Raw genomic sequence first — 19,926 nt, 5'->3', positions numbered from 1 at the left:
CCACATGGTTTGTGCATCAGGCAAAATATACAAATCTACGCGTTCTAACAGTAGAAAGCGCAGGGCTCGTTTCATCCAATTGACCGCCAGTGTGGTGCAGTCTGTGCAGTATTGAACAGCGCGATTGGACGCTGCGCGATGTCAACGAGGAAGCGAGAAACACATGCATGCAGATTACAGAACGAAACATGTTGTACAGAGATATGCGACTGTGGCTACTGGATCTAGTATGAAAGAAAAGTACACACGTTTTCCATTTCACCTCCTCTCATAATAAAGGCACGATCTCTACAGAGGACGCGTAAGTGAAACTGAGCTCGATAGAGGTGTTGTTACGATGATAAAAACATAGAGATTATCCCTGCTGGAAAATACAATTTATGGTAACCGTGTCCTGTTAAAAAGTGACTGAAGTCATACTTCCAATAAAAAGGTAGCAAACAGATACAAAACCTACTTTAGTTATCTTTTGGAACGTGTGCGTAAGCATTTAAGAAATTAAACTTCCCATTTAAACCAGTTAATGACAATGTTAGACCAGCTAATAACAAGATTGGACCATTTTTATTAATCTCTGGCCAGTTAGAACCAACTGTCATGTTCTAAAACACAGTAACTAACAGGGTAATATTAGTAGTTCACTTACTCAATCAATAGTGTTTGTTTACTTGAAATCACCTTAATAATCCTACACTTTTGTCAGCTGAACCTCTTTGACCTAAAATGTTTACCTGAAGTATGTTCACGGTGCTCTGGTGTCAGTTATTAGACAAATGACATGATGGTTAGCATAATAAAAATGAAATAATAATAATACACCCACTCACTACTTAAAATCACAAAATAAAATGTTTGTATATATGATTTATATATGGAATAATTGATGATGGGCCGTTGAGTTATTAGAAAAAGAATGCACACTTGAATGTTGTGCATTATTTTTCTAATAATTCAACGGCCCGGAAACAATTATTCCACCTCTACTATGTTTACCACACCTCTAAACATATTAATATTAATGTATATGTATATATATGTATATATTGAAGTGTGTACATGTGTGTGTTGGTGTTTTACCCTCCAGCTGGGTGGCCACTGTAAGCAGGGCAGAACTCTCGCCCGGGCCCTTAGCGCTGAACGCGATCACCCGAAACGTGTACTTGGTGTCGGGGACATATATATATATATAATATTATTATTATATTTTTTTCCATTAGCTTTTAATGAACTCACAAAACCTTGACCCAGATGAACACTTCAGTGTGAGAATGTAGCCCTGGACTGATATAACTACACTGATTTGATTTGATAGTGTAGTAAAGCCCATTGCGAGCATTATGCATTTATTCTCATTTATTTATTTATTTGTCAGAGACTTCTGCCATGTGAAAAACTTCAGGAAGTCATACAATAATGAAAAATGCTGTAATATTTTTGTTGTGCTCTAGAAGTCTTCAGCCTGTGGTGTGGACCGAGTGAGATGGCATCTCCTGTGGGGTCTGCTGGGATGGAGATCGCTGTACTTGTTGCTCCAGTGACTGCGCTGGAATTCCTGGGGGAGGATTTCCTGTTGACAGGTGGCTGACATTCATTCTTTTAATGAACAGGTAGCAAATCATCAAACTATAAATCCATTTTGGATTAAATTATGCAGGATATGACTCATGGGTAATTTTGAGGTGGTTTCTCTCTGCAACCATAAGTTTCTCCAAATGTTCTTGTTTAATCTAAGTTACATTTATTTAATTAATTGTTTTACAATAAAAACTACAGTATAATATGCTAAGTAGTTAGAGACTAGAAAGTCTTTAAAACCTGCATGACATACAGATCAGAAGAGTTTGATATTTTCATTAAACATATAATGGGTACTGAAACTGTTTTTGTCATGTGATTTGGTATTTCATGTTGAATACACTAGGGCTGCACAAATAATGTTATGGCTGCTGCAATTAATTGTGAAAAGTATTGATAACTTCCCACATAGTTCTGTTTCTATTCTCTTGCAGTGATTAAACAGAATCCAAGACATGTCTGTTGAGGAATGTAATGGCTACAGAATAGCCTGTTTATAATAACATGTAATGCATTCTAATATTTCAATATTGCTTTTATATAATTTATGCAAAAAATAAATCATTCCGCTTAGGGGACCAATGTGACCATTTATTCTCAAATCATGTGCATATTCGGCAAATGATTAATGAATATTTAATTAATATACTCATCTTTTGCACAACCTTGGTAACTTGCCATTAAACCTCATTCTCAACCTTGTTTTTTTATAGAAACAATATTTTATTTAAATTCTATTATTGACATTTAACAATAACAACTACAGTATCAAAAGAGATTGACAATTGTGTTTGTATATTTTTTGTCTTTAAAATGATGTAGACTAATATGCTCATGTCTCTTTATATAATTGTATTATTTTCTAGATCATAGCCATGTATTTTTATTTTTATATAAATTCTCATTCTGCAGTGACAATTACAGGACTTCATACAAAAAGTTCAGCCTGTCCGCCTGAACGCGGAAGTCTTGCCCAACTCATGGCGGAATAATCCTTTACATTCTGTATTTATTAGCGTATTTAACCAAGCTGTTAATGTAACATTTACCTATGAAACATTTACCTATGAAACCTATGAAAATGTTTTTTAAAAAAGCACATGGCAGCATAGTACTATCACTTTACACTGTCGCAATGCTTTTAACTTAAGTGCTGCAAGCCATGCTTGTTTTCTCTTGTCAGTCTTCGGCATAAAATGCAAGGCATATGGCGCCGTATATGGATATTCTTTTCTGAACTGCTGGTGCTAAAAACGTACTTTCCACGAATTTCTCTAGTTTATTGGTTTTGTTGTGGTAGTCAACAACAGCACAGCTTAACCCTGCGCTCATTTTAATTTTTAGTAATGTTTAATTCAGTCGCTCTTTTTACCCCATTTTAACAATGGGTTCCTATGAAGACCGGAACAGGATAGCATCCAAACGAAATTTAGAATCCATCATGGCGGCACTCATCGTTTGCTGAGGAAAAAAGTGGATTTCAGTTTTTTAGAAGCTCTGATAGTAACTGTGTGCATTTACCTCATGTGTAAAATTTTTTGTCCCTTGGGTTTTTCCCTCCCTAAACAACAGTCAATATTATGACAAAATGGACAGATTCCTACTTCAGCAAAATATGAACAGGTGGTTTCCAAATGTGACCACTGCACTTTTAAGAGTCAAATGGGATAAGCCAGAGGTCTTTTGACAAAGATCTTGACAAATAGAGTCTTGGTTTTCTTCCTCTGCTGAATTTCATTCCTTTATTAAAATAAAAAAGTGCTTGAGAAATGCTGAAATGTCTCTCAATATTTATAATGTGTATTTATCTCTATAAACAAGTTATTAATTTGATTCATTCCTGCAATTGTGTCATTTTTTTAGGTGAGGGACCAATCCTCTCTGTTTACAGTCTTCAAGCATCTACTAAAAAATGTGCATCTTTAAATGTTCTCCATAACTTCCGTATCCATGGGATACGACCTGGTAGAAAACATCAGTCTGGAGAGAGTCAGTTCAACAGTGTAATTTCATCAGAAATTTCTGTTTGGGATAGTAACGAGGAGGAGATAATTGTTTTTGGAGGAAAAGGAGTTCGACTGGTCAGCTTCAATTCGGCAGGACAATGCCTGAAGTTGATTGGTCCACTCTTGGAGCTTCAAGACTGGGTGCTGGACATTCATTGGCTAAAAGCACTACCCCACACATTGTTAGGCATTGCCTTGGCTCACAATGCCCTGCTGCTCCTAGAAGCAGAATCTGGTAACATTCTCTCCTTCTACTCTTGTGTAGAGTCCTGTCTTCTCTACTCTGCACTTATGGTTGGTCCAAATTGGGACTCTTTAGTGCTGGTGGGTGGGACTGTTTTCAACCAGCTCGTGCTGTGGAGGCCCACAGGGACCAAACCCAGTGGCCAATCCCAGGTGGAGAGACGTCTACTGGGCCACAGTGGAGTCATTTTCAGTCTTTGCTACCATCTGAAATCTGGGTGGCTGGCGTCTGCCTCGGATGACCGCAGCGTTCGTTTGTGGAGCGTGGGCACATTGGGTGGAGATGCAGGTTGTGGAGAGGAAACACCAACATGTCTTCGGGTGCTTTACGGGCACCAGGCACGGGTCTTCTGTGTCAAGCTTACACCCAGCCGGGTATTCAGTGCAGGAGAAGATGGAGCGTGCCTGCTCTGGGAATGGGGAGGTGAGGGGAAGGTGGGATGTACGTTTAAAGGACATAGGTCCGGTGGAGTGAAGGCTCTGGCTGTCAGCGGGGGAAGTATAGGCTGTAGGGAGGGATGGATGGCCACTGGAGGTGCAGATGGTGGGGTAAGAGTGTGGAGAGTGGCAGAGGAGAAGAAAGACAGCAAGGAAACTCAGGCAGAGACTCAGCTGGATCTGGAATTTAAAGGGCAAGGTTGTCCCAAAGTGGTCCGATTAGTGGGTGAGGACGAATCGAATACAGTTGTGGTCTGTACTGATCAAGGAGAAGTGTGCCTTAGTCAGGGTGACACCTGGGATGTCATCTGGCAAGGAGGAGCAGAATTCCAGTCATATTGTGTGATGGAGATCACAAGCATCCAAGTCCAGAATTCAAATTGCACTGTGTGGGTGTGTGCAGTGGGTAGTCTGAACGGAGGGGTCCAAGTGTTCCTTATAGGGCAGCCAGGTGTGGGAGTCTTGCTAAAAGCTGGAGAGGGCAAAGTTCACTCTGTACTTTGGGTCAAGGGACTGTCTGGAGGGTCCTGGAGTTGGTGTCTTCTGGCTTCAGGCTCTGAGGGATTGGTGTACCGGTGGACAATAAAGGTAATGGAGGATGAATCAGGCCTGCATATGAAAGAGGAAACTCTTCTTCCATTCCTGCTGCCACCCTGTGCCAAACGCTGGCTGACTGCTGCAGTTACCTTGCCACAAAGAAAAGGGTTATACCTGTGTGGTGACCGGAGAGGGTCACTACTGCTCTATGCCGAAAGAGAAAATAATCACACAAGAAATGGAGGAGAAAGAAGAATGGACTTACAAGATCAAGAAGCCGAAAACCGGCAAACTCAAATTGGCGGTCCTATATCTTCCATCAGTACCCTTTACGGAGTCCATGGGAAGCAAGGTGTGACTTCCGTGTGTGAGTATGAAGACTTATGTTACAGTACAGGTCGAGATGGATCTGTAAGAATACTAACTGTTGAAGAAAACGTCCTGAAGGTGCGTAGAGTTCAGCGGGCCTGCAGAGGCATGGAGTGGCTGGAGAAGGTTCTGTTTCTGGGCTCGGATGCACCAGAGGTACCAGTAAAGATGCTGAATGAGAGAATTGAGAAGAGGACGATCGATCAAGAGAGTGAAAGCGTAGCTGAGGCTCGGTTTGTAATGCTTGGCTTCCACTCTGTCCACTTCATTATATGGGACCCTCACCGACAAGAGAAACTATTATCAGTTGCCTGTGGAGGCGGCCATCGATCCTGGGCCTACAAATGCCCGACACACACCCACACGGATCCTCATGCACATGCAATCGGACATGGCACTCTTGTGTTCATCAAACACGGAGCTGTCATGGCATCACGTTCATTAGCGTCCGAAGAAACCGATGTGAATGGACACACTCTCAAAGAGGGGCTACATGGGCGAGGCATCAGCTGTGTGTGTCATCTTGGTAGTCTCACAAAGACTAGAGAGTTGTCAGAACTTTGGGAGATTTTTGTTACCGGAGGGGAGGATACCACAGTGGGTGTACTTGCTGCCAATCCACAGAGTGGAACTGTTAAAATGCTTGCGGTTCTAACAGACCATATCTCAAATGTTCGTGCTCTGGCTGCCATCAGAAGAGAAGAAACTATTGAAAGAGGGAGAGGTGAGCGGACAGATACCTCCTTGTCTACTTTGGTGTTCTCAGCGGGTGGCCGGGCTCAGCTGCAGTGTTACCGGCTCTTGGTTAGTTTGGATGAGCAGCAGGGTCAGCCGATCTGTCAGGTCACTCAGATAGCTGGCCATCGATTGGATGAGCAGTGGGAACGGAAACGTAATCGACACAAGACCATCAAAATGGACCCAGAGACGAGGTACGTATGTGTTTGTCAAAATGCTCTCTACTTTCCAAGGTTGGAACTAGAGTTAGGTTTGGGAAGTTATTTGTGTTTTTAGGGTTAATATTTCACTCTAAAATTAAAATTCGGTCATCATTTACTCACCTTCATGCTGTTTCAATCATGTATGAAATTTGGGGGGGTCCAGTGTTATTTGATGGTTGGTAGTAGTTGTTTTGAAAATGTATGACCACCAGAGAGCGGAAAATACATATAATGTACTCCCTCCTATTTACTTTGCAAATGCTTTCTCATGTTTGCAGGTACATGTCTATGTCTGTGGTGCATAATGGGACTGAATATGTTTTGGCTCTGGGCTGTAGTGATGGTGCAGTAAGGTAACTTGGTTTGAGATTAAAAACATGAATTAAAATTAGTTTCAAATATTTTATATGTTTTAACAGTCTGTGATTAATGCATTGAGACGGTGTGTGTTTTCTCTTTTAGGCTGTTCAGTGTGACTGAGAGCAATAGGAGTGTTGACATGCTTTGGGAGTGTTTTTACCATCAGAGGTGTGTGCTCAGTGTCGCCACCTACAAGCTGGAGGACTCCCAGGGCAGAAAGTAAGGAGATGCTGTCCATTTATCAAAAACATTGTTATTCCATGTTTACATTATTTCTTACACTTATTTGCATTTGTCCATCTCTTTCGGTCTCAGGCTTTTGTTGCTGTTCAGTGCCACTACAGATGGTTGTATATCTGTGTGGGATCTAACAGCAGTTTTGAACAGTAAGGCTGGTGTCAGCTGGCAGGGTGAGTCATACATACACCAGAACATAAACACTTGTTTTTTTGTTTTTTGATTATTTTTTAATGTCTGTATAACTGTTTTCTTTGTTTTTGTTTTTTGCTGTGGTTAAGAAGAACTTAAAATTATGTTATTTGTTTGCATTTGTTATATATGTTAAAGGTATAGTTTACTCTAAAATTAAAAACTTTATTTACTCATAATAATAAAACATTATTATTAGACTTTCCATGCTACTGTACATACAACAACATCTCATAGTGACCACAGATATTAGCTACAAAAATGACAGTGTATTTGCTCTGATTCAAAGATGAAGCATGTGTATTCTTATAAATAAATACATAATTTCTATCAATTACAAACCCAAGAGCATTACAAAACATTATGCATAAAAAACTGTGAAGCTGTCCCAAACCCCCACAGTGTCGGGTGCCATGAGGCACGAGTCTGGTAATAGAACTTTAAAATATGTGTTTGTCAATAATGATTTACCCTTTCCTTGCTTCAGGCCCATCAGCCCCTTTCTTTTCTATACCTGTCCATCAAAGTGGAGTCAATACACTTGCCTTATCACCGCAGAGAGAGATGGGGCAAATGGAGGAAAACATTATCTCATTGGCCAGTGGTGGAGATGATGGACAGCTGTCTCTACTGAGTATCAAGATTGATCAGAAAGAGCAGGAGAATGGAGGCATGTCTTTACAGCTACTTTCTCGTAGGTCAGTGCCACTGGCACACTCTTCCCCTCTCACTGGGCTATGTTTACTAAGCCCCACCCTATTGGTGTCCACCTCACCAGACCAACGCTTGTGTTTGTGGAGTGTGAACAGCGATGGCCTCCACCCACTGAAGGTGCTGTTCTCACACACCGCAGATGCTGCTGGATTGTGGGCGTGGTTTGGGGTGGGACAAGAGGGAGGAGCCTGGGTGGTTGTTTGTGGCCAGGGCTTACAATTGTTTCAGTTAACGGAAAGAGAGATGGATGAACCAAATGAAACTGTTAACAGGAGTGCAAAAGAAGAGGAAAGAAAGAAAGTGATATTTTCACATAGAGTTTCAAGGTCATAACACTGACTATCAGCATTCGTTTTTATGATTTATAAATGAAGATGACAAAGATTTGTAATTGTAAAGTTTGAGATTTCAAATAAAGATCTTTTTAATATGTCATATTTTTACTGTGCCAGGGAAAGTATTTTGTCAAGACATTTTTATTTTCAATATGGCCTAACAATGAATGTCTAAACAGCTGTACAGAACCAGTCAGATTTTGGACACGCGATTGACTGAATTTGTTTCTCATCATCCTACAGACATTTTGATATAAAGGCCAGTGTTGTTGTTAAGTAATGCAAAACTATTAGAAAATATTTTCGTTAATTGAAATAAAGCTGAAATAAAATACAGTAGTCAACATTTGATGTGGATCAATAAGTTGATCAAAGTTGTCCAAGAGAAGAACAGGTATTGTTCAAAATTCGTATTTTGATCCACTTAAAATGTTGACTACAGTATAAATATTTAATTGAAAAACTTAAACTGATCGTTGAAGTACTAAAATAATTAAAACTAAAAAAAAATTTAATTTGTCTATTTAAATAATAAAAATGACAAAAGTATATAAGATTACTAAAACTTAATTTAAAAGTGAAAATATGAAAATGAAAGCCAATTAAAAACATCAATAAATACTATAATAGTATATGCTTACTAAAATAAGAGAGACTTGTGCTTGAAATGCTTGCAATCATATAAATTATATATAAAAAATAAATGAGAAATAAAATTGTGATAAATGAAATAGATGAACTGGGCCGAAGATACGTGTGAACACCTTCAATACAGTTTAAAAAGAACCTAAAGATGATTGATAGATCATTATGATTTGGTTTGCACACATTTTGTGTTCTGGTTTTGGTGACTATTATTCTAAAATGCAAAATATAGATTTGAATATGGAAAGAATGAGTAGGTGTGCCCAAACTTTTAAATGGTACCAAATATGTTGCGACTGTGTACGTGTGCATGTGTGTGAGTGGCTTATGGCTTGAAGATATATTCATGCGTGTGTAATGGATCAATGCTTTCCTGGGCTACAGGCCAGCGGGTGTGTGTGTGTGGGTGAGTGAGAGAGAGAGGGTACACAGTGTGTTGGGGGGGTTTTGACTGTGCAAGTATAAATATTTCACCCCCTTCTCCAGTTCCCTTTTGTCCATCATTGTAGCGGCTCGATGGCCAGTCCCTTTAATCCACAGCTGAATGAATGAAAGCAAGAGAGGAAAGGAAACACGTGAGGGAGTCAAAGATATAAAGCCACAAGGTTTGCAGATTTTGAAAGAAAGGAATGAGAATATTTTCTGATTACATGATGTAAAATAGAGTGAAAAAATGTGAGGAGAAGACAAAAGTTGAAAGGATAATGTGAGTATAATAATGACTAATGTGTGTAAAATTCTGCAATAGCAACCAATGTTACTTTAGTATAATTGAGATACCATTTAAGTTTTTATTGATATTTTGAATTAGTCTTTATTTATTTATTTGATTTTTATTTTAATCGTAGTTAAGGTGTTGGTAATTTTGTTGTGTGTTTTTGTAATTAATGTATGTTTTTATTAATTTGTATTTTTGTTTGAGTTATTTTAGTACATCAACAATGAGAAAGTAGCTGAAATAAAATGTCAATGCTATTTTATTTCAGTTAATGTTTATTTTAACGTGTCCTGATGTGATCTGATGTGTCTTGTCAGTGAGTCACAGTGTGTCTTGATCTTTTGAAAAAGGATGTCACGGTTCAGGGAAACCCTTAAAGAGGACGAATCTGGACAGAAGAAATCTAAGATACCTCAAAAACGAAAGAAAAAGGAGGCTGAAAATGACACGGTATGGCTGTTCCACAAAAATTACATGAAAATGGATTGAATATACAAGTGAATATACAGTATCAGCACATTAACTCAAATAACATCAAACTGATTAAACAGTCATGATCATGTGTGTGATATCACTATACAGGACAATAGACTGATATCGAAGGATAGGCTTCCTCTGATTGGTTCATCAGGCAACAGAACTGCAGGTATATTTAATACATCACCTATAGTTAAATTACTTTTATAGTCTATATGGAATCAGTGCATTAATATGGCAAGATGTTGTCAAATATTAAATGATTTGACTGGAAATCAAATGTTTTCATAACATTGCACGAGAAGTAATGCTAATCAGTTCTCATGCGTAACATATAAACTGTGTGTTTACATCGATCTTTGTTTCTCCTGTCTACACAATGTTACCTGAGCTCATCAATAGACAATGCAAGTGCAAACTCAAGGATATTCAAGAGGTGCTACGTTAATTAGCTGCTATTGTCCCAACATGAGCCTTTGTAATGGACTTGTTAGGTGAGGGGATAATTAGAACTGAACGTGTGTGTGAGATAAAGTTAAATAAAGTGGAATTTAGAAATATATGAGACCCTGTCTCCTACATCAAAACAGGTAATTACGTTTATAAAGATATAAGATATAAAGTCACAAATCTGAGAAAGTAGCAATTGTGAGAAATAAAGTTGCAAATACCAGATATAAAAAACAATTACACGTTGTAATACTCGCAAATATGATATAAAGATATTGTTGTGAGACAAAGTCGCAATTATAGAAATATAAAAGTTGCAATTATGGAAAAAATCACAATAATGAAATATAAAATTACATTTGCAAGACAGTCACAATTATGAGAAATAGTCGCAATTTAGAAATATGTAGTCGCTATTACAAAAAATAAAGTCTCAATTTGAAACAGGCTTCAATACAATTATGCTTCTATTTCTTCATTTATTCTGCTTTTAGCAAGGCCTTCTCTATCCACTCCCCAGCATCCTCCTCAGGCCGACTTGAGAAAACGTGGCCATCCTCCCATCTCATCTGTGGCCCCTGACAGCATGGCACCCTGGGAAGGCTCCTCCCACTCCGAGTCCTCCTTTACCAGTTTCCCCCCTCCACTTTCACCCCTTCCTCTTGCCCACTCGAAGCCAATCACAGCACCTTATCCTCCGCTACCCCCTCCACCCCCTTCTCAAATCAAAAACATTGAACCTGAGAATGGACAGAGTCCCAGAGTAAAACGCAAGCCCCTCCCACCAAGACACCCCTCTAGACCTCCCCGTTTACCCCCTCTGAGGCAAGTAACAAATCTTAGCTTTTCTCGAAGTTTCACTTTTTCGTTTTTTGAGCTGCCGGTTCACCAGTCTGCACGGAGCAGAGCGGAGCGGCTCAGAGATCTCACTGTGCTCCTGAGGCAGTTTCAATACTGAGGAAATGTTCACATCTGGGGCAGAAAAACTATGTATGCAAATTTACATCATGCACAATATTACCAGGCTATGGCATGACTTCACATCAGCATTATATGCTTAATTAGATTTTTAGATTAAGAGTGATGTTGGATACATTTTTGTCTTTTCATCCTGTTTGTGGTGCACATTTCTGCTGTTGTACTGAAGGTTAAAGATGCACTTCGTAATTTTTATGATGCACTATATACATGGTCACCAAGGTGCATTTTGTTTTATCAAAAATACAGTAAAACATGAATCTTGTGAAATATTACTTAATACAGGTTAAAACATTTTCAAATGTAATTTATTCCTGGAATGCAAAGCTGAATTTTCAGCATCATTACTCCAGTCTTCAGTGTCACATGATCAAAATATGCTTTGAAATCTTTTATAACACTATAATGTTTTTTTTAAGAAATCATTACTTTAAAAATGTATGTATAAACAGTATATACATACAGTGACCAATGGAGTAATGGAAATTCCCCAGCTTGTGTTTGTTGTTTTTGATACTTTTTTTAGGTTGTTAAATGTATATTTAGAGGATGTGTGGGTGTGAGTTTGTACAACTTTTTGCCTTCTAATGTCTAATTTATATTAACCAATGAGACAGAGTTGGGGGAAATTACCATGATGATTATGATGTAGGGTGGAGACAGCGTCTGTGATGAATTATATATGAGGTAACATTATAAATCGGATCTTTAAACAACAGAAAACAATGAAAATATTTAAGGAGAGACATTGAGCTGAGATACGTCCCACAGCTGGACTGAGGTATTGTTGAGCTATTCCGGTCATGTGCACTGGGGTAATAAAGTGCTTTCTTCAGGACACACACAACAGAATTCAGGGAATTCTCTTGACAAGGTAAGAAAACTAATTGATAAGCTTATTTCCACTTTTATTGCACACTCAACTGTCCTCACGTGTGCTCCTATCAAAGAGTGCTGATAGTGGCAGATGAGCTTTGATGCGTTATCAGTTTTGGCTGCTGATATCTTTGCACACTATTAAAGGGATAGTTCACCCAAAAATGAAAATTCTGTCAACATTTTCTCACAATCAAGTTGTTCCAAACCTGTATGAGTTTCTTTCTTTAACACAAAAGAAGATATTTTAAAGAATGTTTGTAACCAGACAGTTGACTTCTATAGTATTTTTTTTCCTACTATGGATGTCAATGGCTACCATCAACTGTTTGATTGCCAACATCCTTTCAAATATCTTCTTTTGTGTTCAACAGAAGAAAGAAACTCATACAGGTTTGGAACAACTTGATGGTGAGTAAATGATGACAGAATTTACATTTTTGGGTGAACTATCCCTTTAAGGCTGCACCCTTTAGTCAGGACCAGATATTTTACATACTTTATTTAGTGTATTCCCACCGAATTTTTGTAACTGGTATACTTTTTAAACTGTAATACTGTGTGTTAGAAAATTAATTTCCTTTACATGTAAATATGGCTTCAGGAAATGGTACAACATCTGGTGTAACATCTGCTTGTGTTGAGTTCTGTCCATTTACTGATAAATATATAAATAAAACATTGCATATATACTTGATGTATGTCTTCTGTAGCTTCAGTCTGTATATAGAGAGTCAAAGGTCAATTTTCTAATGACTGAATAAGCATTATTTGTTGAAGAGTGGCGTGTCTTCTTATTGGATAATATAGCCCTGCCTCCTACAAGGAAGTTGAATAATCATTATCTGGATATCATTATTAAAGTACTACAGTAAAAATGTAACAAGTCTGTTGAGTACAAGCTGTCACCCACGTGATATGTAATATGATCTCTGTTCTCAGGAGTGGTAGATTAAAATCTTTTAACCTTTGGTCAGACCGAAGCTGATCCAAAGATGAATTTCTGTGAACATTTGAGACAGTAAATAACACTTTGGAAGTCTGGAGGAGGGAAAGAGTGCAGAATCTGTCTCTCTCTCTCTCTCTCTCTCTCTCTCTCTCTCTCTCTCTCTCTCTCTCTCTCTCTCTCTCTCTCTCTCTCTCTCTCGCTCTCTCTCTCTCCAATTATAGACTTCCAGTTTAATTGGTTTAGATGTGTTTGCTTGTAAGAATGATAATAGATGGTTTGCTCTGAGTTCAAGGCCACGTCACAACAGCTTAGCACAGCTAAAACACTCCGTTTTAGTTACTTTTTCTTGTTCTCACAGATGGACAATCAAAGATTTTCACAGAGTGAGAATTTCAATCCTATTCCTGTTTATGGTCTGAATGAAGCACAACTAGATATCCAGGGACAGCGCAGGGGGAAGGCGCATCAGACAATTTGGGGAAAGCTGAAGGAGGAGAGCCGGTGAGTGTGGGTGAGATATTTAAGAAGGAGCTTATTTAAGAAGCATGCACACTTAGGATAATTGTGATCACAAAATAGGCACAGTGCCCATGAGAAATACTTACATTGACCAACTTCTCTGTTATTTTGCATCAGGTATTCAGGTCCAAGGCTGAAGAGCTGCTTCCTGTCTATTGCACCTCTCTTGTCATGGCTGCCACAATACTCGCTCAGGAAAAATGCTGTTGGAGATGTAATATCAGGAATCAGTGTGGGAATCATGCACCTGCCTCAAGGTTTAAGACTGTCACTCACAATCATGTGATATTTGAGCTGCTATATATGCTATAAATATATGTATGTATGGCTTACAAGAAACTTTATTTGCTAAGTATAAAGATTTTATCACGGTCGTCGTAGATTAAAATCATGATCTATATTTAGGGTTCTCTGAGAGTGTAGACACTTGAAGTGCCTGTGATGTGAGGGCTCGATTATGATTTTCATCGCCCTGTTTTTCATAATAGACACCTACAGATCTGCATTATCGTCTGGCAGCCAATAATTTTCCTCACAATGCACTGTGGTTCAAATCAGACAAAGTGGATGTAATGACTAATTCTATTGTACAGAACTGCACACACTCCTCTACACACAAATTGTTAATTTTCAGTCTTTTTCTATTCCCGTAGGGATGGCTAATGCATTGCTGGCTGCAGTTCCTCCAGTGTTTGGTCTGTACTCATCTTTCTACCCTGTTCTCATCTACTTTATATTTGGAACATCCAAACACATCTCTGTGGGTAAGTACACTTACGTGAACTATCTTTGCAGGTGCGTACGCAATGCACCTTTGCAAGAAAAAAGATTTTAAAGGAGTTGTTCACCCAAAAAATGAAATGTTGTAACAAGCCCATTTGTTGATATTTTTTTTCAATATATGGATTTGTAAATATAATAACACAAAATAAAAATATATAAAATAACACAGTAAAAAACAAAACATATTAAAATAAAATATAAATATAAAATTAAGTATAAAACAATAATAACAATAAAATATAGAACTTCATAAAGTAGTTTGAACTTTAATTCAATTCACATTTATTTGTATAGCAATTTTTACAATACACATCATTTCAAAGCAGCTTTACAGAAAATGCATGAGTCCGCATTACAATTTAGAGTGATCTGTTATCAGAGGTAACTGTGTAAGTTATGTATTTCAGTTAGCTAAAAATGTATTAATTTAAACAATGTAAGAATTAAAGGCAGAAACAATGAGCTTAATGAGCTTAGTAATGAATACTTGTTTCCTAACAAATTATTGTGACATTTAAAGTGTAATATAAAATAACATAATAAAAAAAACTAAAACATATTAAACATTATATATTGGTAGTCCATCAAGTGGCTTGCTTCTTCTTTGATTGGTCATTCAGGTCTGTCTGCTGATCTGTCTGATCCACAGGTACTTTTTCTATCCTTTCCATCATGGTCGGTACTGTAACAGGTGATGTGATGTTGCCAGGCAGCGGAGCAGAGAGTGATGAGATTGAGGCTGAAAGCATGAGAGTTGCCTTTGCAGCTCAGTTGACCATTCTGTGTGGATTAATGCAGGTAAAACACACACATGCTGTATTAAATGTAGTATAGACAATTGCGAAGAGGCTAGCTTTGAAAACATAAGATCCCATCCTCCCTTCGCAGCTTCTCCAAGGCCACGCCTCCTTCAAAACACATGAACGCACACATCAGAGTCTGCAAAGCGTCACAAGAGACGCCGTTAAACTACCTCATGTCTCAAAGCACATAACATTACAATAATAATGAACTTAAACAACTTACAGAGCTTGTACCATCTAACTGCTGCAGATTCATCTCGGCGTTGATAGTGTTGTTGACATAGAAATGCTTAAATCCGAGTCTGAGGACTTGAACAGCTCCGGTTAGAATTTCACGGGTTGGCATCTATTAATTAAAGCAGTTATTGATTGGTGTCAGGATGTGAGGAGAGTTTTAACTAGTATAACAAAAAGTGTTTATTAAACAAATTGCATACCCTGCCTTTAATTCTGTATTAGAGTGTGTGTGTGTGTGTCTTTGTATAAAACTCTCTCCCTATAGATTGTGCTATATGTGCTGCGTTGTGGAGGAGTGTGTCGGTGGTTGTCTCAGCCGTTGGTCAGTGGATACACTATGGCAGCTGCCATCCATGTGACTGTTCACCAGCTGCCTTTACTGATGGGCATCTCCATAGTCAGACACAGAGGCGTCCTCGCTGTGTTCTGGGTGAGAATGAGCTCTGTGTGTTTTACCTCTGTGATCTCTGTATATCTCAAATGATGATTGTACATGTGTGTTCGACAGATGTTTTCAAACATTGTGTCTGAAATCAGGAGTGTATTACCAGCGACACTGGTCATTTCCTTTGTCTCCCTGGTTATACTTGTTGGTGGAAAGGTGCTGAATTCATGCTGGAGCACTCGATTTCCCATTCCATGGGAGCTGGTACTGGTGGGCACACACACACACACACACACACACACACACACACACACACACACACACACACACACACACACACACACACACACACACACACACAAACACACGCACACTTGAAACAGGGTTTTTATATTTGTTATTTTATTTAGTTTCTATTTAATGTAGTGTTTGTCAATATAATTTTGTTTTCAATTTGTCATCTATTTTAGTATTTGCTAGTTTTCACTTTCATCAATTAAATTTTTTTTTCGTTGTTTCAATTTATTTATTTATTTATATATCATATCATGTTATATTTTTTTATTATATTTTATTATTTTTACTTTTAAATTTCCCAGTACAGTCTAGTGTTATTTCTGTCAAATGTCATTTTTATGTTTAATACTGGAAGGTTTCAAGTTTTATAATATTTCATGGATCAATAACTAAAATTAATTTGTGGCCGTTATTGTTAGTTTTTTATTTTTATGTGAATAAAAATGTGGTAACACTTTACAATAAGGTCCCAGTACTTTGTTACTATACTATATCCCTTTACTATAGCCTATATTACTTTATGCATTAACTAACAAAGAACAATACATTTGTTATAGCTTATTTAACATCAGTTAAATATACCTGTTCACTGTTGATTCATATTAGCTCAGTTCCATTAAATAATATAAACAGACTTTAATACAACTTTTTGATTTGAATAATATTTTAGTAAATGTTAAAATGACATTAATCAATATTTTTTACTAATTAATTTTTGTTTATATTTTATTCCTGTAGTTAACTAATGTTAACATTGTATTGAAGTAGTACCGCAAATGTTTTAATTTGAATAAATTAAACAGCATGGTTTTCTTTTTTTATTTTATATTTCTGTGCAACAGTAATTCTTTTTCATGTTCCTAGATTATCTCTGCGACTCTGTTATCATTGCAGTTTGATTTGTCCGGTCAGTATGGAATACAAATCGTTGGACCCATACCAACTGGGTCAGCAGAGTGTTGGATTTTCTTTACAGAACCAATTAGCTGGATGTATTTCGGTGCTGAAACTTGTTCTCTCTCTCATTTGTACCCTTTTCTCTCTCCTTTTCTATCCCTAAGTCTCTCACCTCCCTCCCTTCCATCATTCTCCTTCTCTCAGGAGCTGTTATTAACAGCTCTTGCACTAGCAGTGGTGGGTTATGGTTTCCAAGCTTCACTGGGCATGATGTTTGCTCAGAAACATGGGTACCCCTTTCACAGCAACCAGGTAACAAGCAAATGTTGTAACTTTAATCATTTGTTCTCTGGAACCTCACAATAAGGCTAGTACAGATGCCCTCTTTGCAGCTTCTCCTCTGTCTGATTACAAATGGTCTCTCCCTCCTGTAGGAGCTGTTGGCTATGGGTCTGTGCAACTCTATTGGAGGGGTGTTCCAGTGCTTTCCAGTAAGCGGATCCATATCTCGCAGCACAGTGCAGGAGAGTACAGGTGGACAAACTCAGGTGCGAACACCTGCTGTCTCATGTTACAGTCAAATGTACATGCACAAACGTAAACTCCCTGCGAATCACATGACACGGGAAGATTATATTGTGTATTTTCTCAGACTTTTAGTGTTGTTCAGGCACTCGCCACATTTAATTACATACATTGTTTTGAATTCATTATTTACAAATTGAAACTGAATTGTGCTGTAAGAAATGTAGCATGTGACTCTGTTATTAAGGCATTAAGAATTAGGATCTCTCTTTCTCATCAGCAAAAGCTCACTGATAAAATCCAAACCACATACTTAAAAGAACAAGCCCCCCCCCCCCAAAAAAATATTCATGTACGTTTAGGTGTGGCAACCTGCAATAAGGTTTTTCTCCATGATGAAACTGAGATCTCTCTTTTTCTCAGGTGTCTTCTCTAGTGTCTGCACTGATTAATCTATTGATCTTGCTGAAGTTCGGCCCCCTTTTTCAGCAGCTTCCAAAGGTCCCAATATCACATTCAATTGGGAAGTATATATTAAACGGATATAGTGTAATAATGTGATTTTATAAAGTGTATTTGTGTGTGTTTCAGACAGTTTTGGCTGTAATTATTTTAGTTAATCTGCAAGGGGTTTTTGCACAAGTTAAAGATGTGCCTAAACTGTGGAATACCGACCACTTGGACCTGGTAAGGACACCCAATCCATTCATCCTAACATAACTGACCCAAGTACAACATACACCTGGATCAAAATCATGTTCCATGTAGGCCTCTCATCCAGGGTGTTTCCTGTGTGTGTTTCCCACTGAGACTGCAGGTAGTGTGGGTAGTGACACTGCTCAGTGCCCTGATGTTTAACCTGGACCTGGGGCTTGGAATTGCAATTGTGTTTTCTCTCCTTACCATCGTCTTCAGGACACAGCAGTGAGTCATCTGCATTGTCTGATATTTATCTACAGTGTCTCTCTCTATTGTTCTTTTTCTCATCTTTCTCATACTAACTTATTCTTCCTCTTTCCAAATTTTTCAGTGCCAGGTCTGCCGTTCTTGGGCATATTGCTGATACAGACTGTTACAGGGATATGGAGAAATATGCAAAGGTAGTCTCTTATGCTCCCCAAAATACAGTAAGACTGAAGTAATGACTACTGAAAATAAAGCTTTGCCATCACAGGAATACATTATAAAATATAGTAAAATAGAAACCAGTTATTTAAACTTTCAATAATATGTCACAATATCACACATACTTTTTTGACTAAATAAATGCACCCTTGGTAAGCATAGGAAACTTTTTGTAACAATAATAATAATAAATGTTAATGATTCCAGAATTCCTTGAATTTTGTGGTTTCAGGCACTCCAGGTCCCTGGAGTTACTGTGTTTTCCTGCTGTAATCCACTTTACTACGCCAATGCAGACCAGACCTTTACATCACTAAAACAGGTACAACCTCCATTACAGCTCCCTGCTTTCCATTCATTCAAATATATCTACATTTAATTATTATTAGTTCATGTATGTGCAGGCATTTAGTAAAGGCATTAAGGAGAATCCTGAAGTAAGTCCTCCAGACCAGCAGGGGGCTCAGAGTGTGCAGCACTGCATTATTCTGGAGCTCAGTGGAGTCACCTTCATGGACTCAGTGGCCATGGGCACATTCAAATCAGTTAGTGGCACAGATTACCCCCCCCCCCCCCCCTGCACAAACACACACACACGTAGAAGTGTTGATATTTTACCAGAGGTGAACAGAAATAGATTACCTGTTACTGACTCTCTTGAACTCCTAACTAATGAATGGCAGTTTTAATTCTGCATGTCATTGTGTCTGTGTTTGATTGCGAACGTGCGTGTCTTAACGCTCTTTCTGGGATACTGGTGCTCCAGGACTTTGAGAACACACAGACCTTGTTTTTCTGTGCTGCATGTCCAGGTAGTCTAACACACAGTCGCTCTCTCACATGATCAAACATGACGTTTTTATATTAGCATATATACTGTGACTTTAAAGGAATGGTCCATCAAAGAATTGAACGATTTAACATGTTTAAAATGTTATATAACATATATATAATATATATAAACTGTATTTCTTGTTTGTTTCTAGATGGTTTACTATCTCAGATAAAGAACCATGGTTTAGTTCCAGATTTTCTGTCTCTTTCTTCATTTTTCCCCTCAGTGCATCATGCAATCCTACACAACCAGGGGCTACAGGTGTGTGTGTGTGTGTGTGTGTGTGTGTGTGTGTGTGTGTGTGTGTGTGTGTGTGTGTGTGTGTGTGTGTGTGTTTTGTGTGTTTAAAAGCTGTCATATCTGTGTCTTCTGGTTATTTTGCTATTTTTTCCTCTGTGTTTGTAGGGCTGTTGTAGTTTGCTGGAATTCAATAGCATTTTCTGTTCTAATTAAATTATGCATCTATATTTTACAGAACAC

At 38.1% G+C, this 19,926-nt stretch overlaps 4 protein-coding genes across 8 annotated transcripts in view; all 4 read left to right on the top strand.

Annotated features, from left to right (window-relative positions):
* celsr3 (cadherin, EGF LAG seven-pass G-type receptor 3) overlaps positions 1-19,926 on the top strand; it is an 82,219-nt gene that overhangs the window by 50,183 nt on the left and 12,110 nt on the right. The gene's annotated exons all lie outside the window — the stretch shown is intronic.
* wdr6 (WD repeat domain 6) lies at positions 143-12,788 on the top strand. 4 transcript variants are annotated; one of them, XM_077223940.1, is made up of 10 exons: positions 143-301; positions 1,449-1,577; positions 3,439-6,100; positions 6,388-6,462; positions 6,572-6,688; positions 6,785-6,879; positions 7,386-7,596; positions 9,661-9,760; positions 9,893-9,956; positions 10,732-12,788. In XM_077223940.1, exons 2-10 carry the CDS (start codon positions 1,481-1,483, stop codon positions 11,193-11,195), a joined length of 3,885 nt encoding a protein of 1,294 aa, XP_077080055.1. In that variant the 5' UTR covers positions 143-301; positions 1,449-1,480; the 3' UTR covers positions 11,196-12,788. The 4 variants fall into 4 exon arrangements, with proteins under 4 accessions (XP_077080055.1, XP_077080057.1, XP_077080054.1 ...); XM_077223939.1 differs by having other exon boundaries at positions 152-301; positions 1,452-1,577; XM_077223942.1 differs by lacking the exons at positions 9,661-9,760; positions 9,893-9,956; positions 10,732-12,788 and having other exon boundaries at positions 7,386-8,049.
* Positions 13,247-17,751, top strand: LOC143732663 (solute carrier family 26 member 6-like). 2 transcript variants are annotated; one of them, XM_077223952.1, is made up of 9 exons: positions 13,247-13,541; positions 13,677-13,816; positions 14,213-14,323; positions 14,992-15,140; positions 15,648-15,812; positions 15,891-16,037; positions 16,929-17,011; positions 17,126-17,273; positions 17,396-17,751. In XM_077223952.1, the coding sequence occupies exons 1-9, from the start codon at positions 13,312-13,314 to the stop codon at positions 17,684-17,686; spliced, it is 1,464 nt and encodes a 487-aa protein (XP_077080067.1). In that variant the 5' UTR covers positions 13,247-13,311; the 3' UTR covers positions 17,687-17,751. The 2 variants fall into 2 exon arrangements, with proteins under 2 accessions (XP_077080067.1, XP_077080066.1); XM_077223951.1 differs by having other exon boundaries at positions 16,929-17,273.
* Positions 18,208-19,534, top strand: LOC143732672 (prestin-like). Its single transcript, XM_077223965.1, has 4 exons — positions 18,208-18,410; positions 18,517-18,586; positions 18,844-18,933; positions 19,016-19,534. Exons 1-4 carry the CDS (start codon positions 18,337-18,339, stop codon positions 19,298-19,300), a joined length of 519 nt encoding a protein of 172 aa, XP_077080080.1. The 5' UTR covers positions 18,208-18,336; the 3' UTR covers positions 19,301-19,534.

Source organism: Siphateles boraxobius, unplaced genomic scaffold, assembly GCF_051911475.1.
Source record: "Siphateles boraxobius isolate OS27281-9 unplaced genomic scaffold, OSU_SipBor_1 9, whole genome shotgun sequence".
In the NCBI taxonomy this organism is placed as follows: Eukaryota; Metazoa; Chordata; class Actinopteri; order Cypriniformes; family Leuciscidae; genus Siphateles; species Siphateles boraxobius.
Note: the sequence above shows the minus strand (reverse complement) of the source record. Positions and strands in the feature narration are given on the sequence as shown.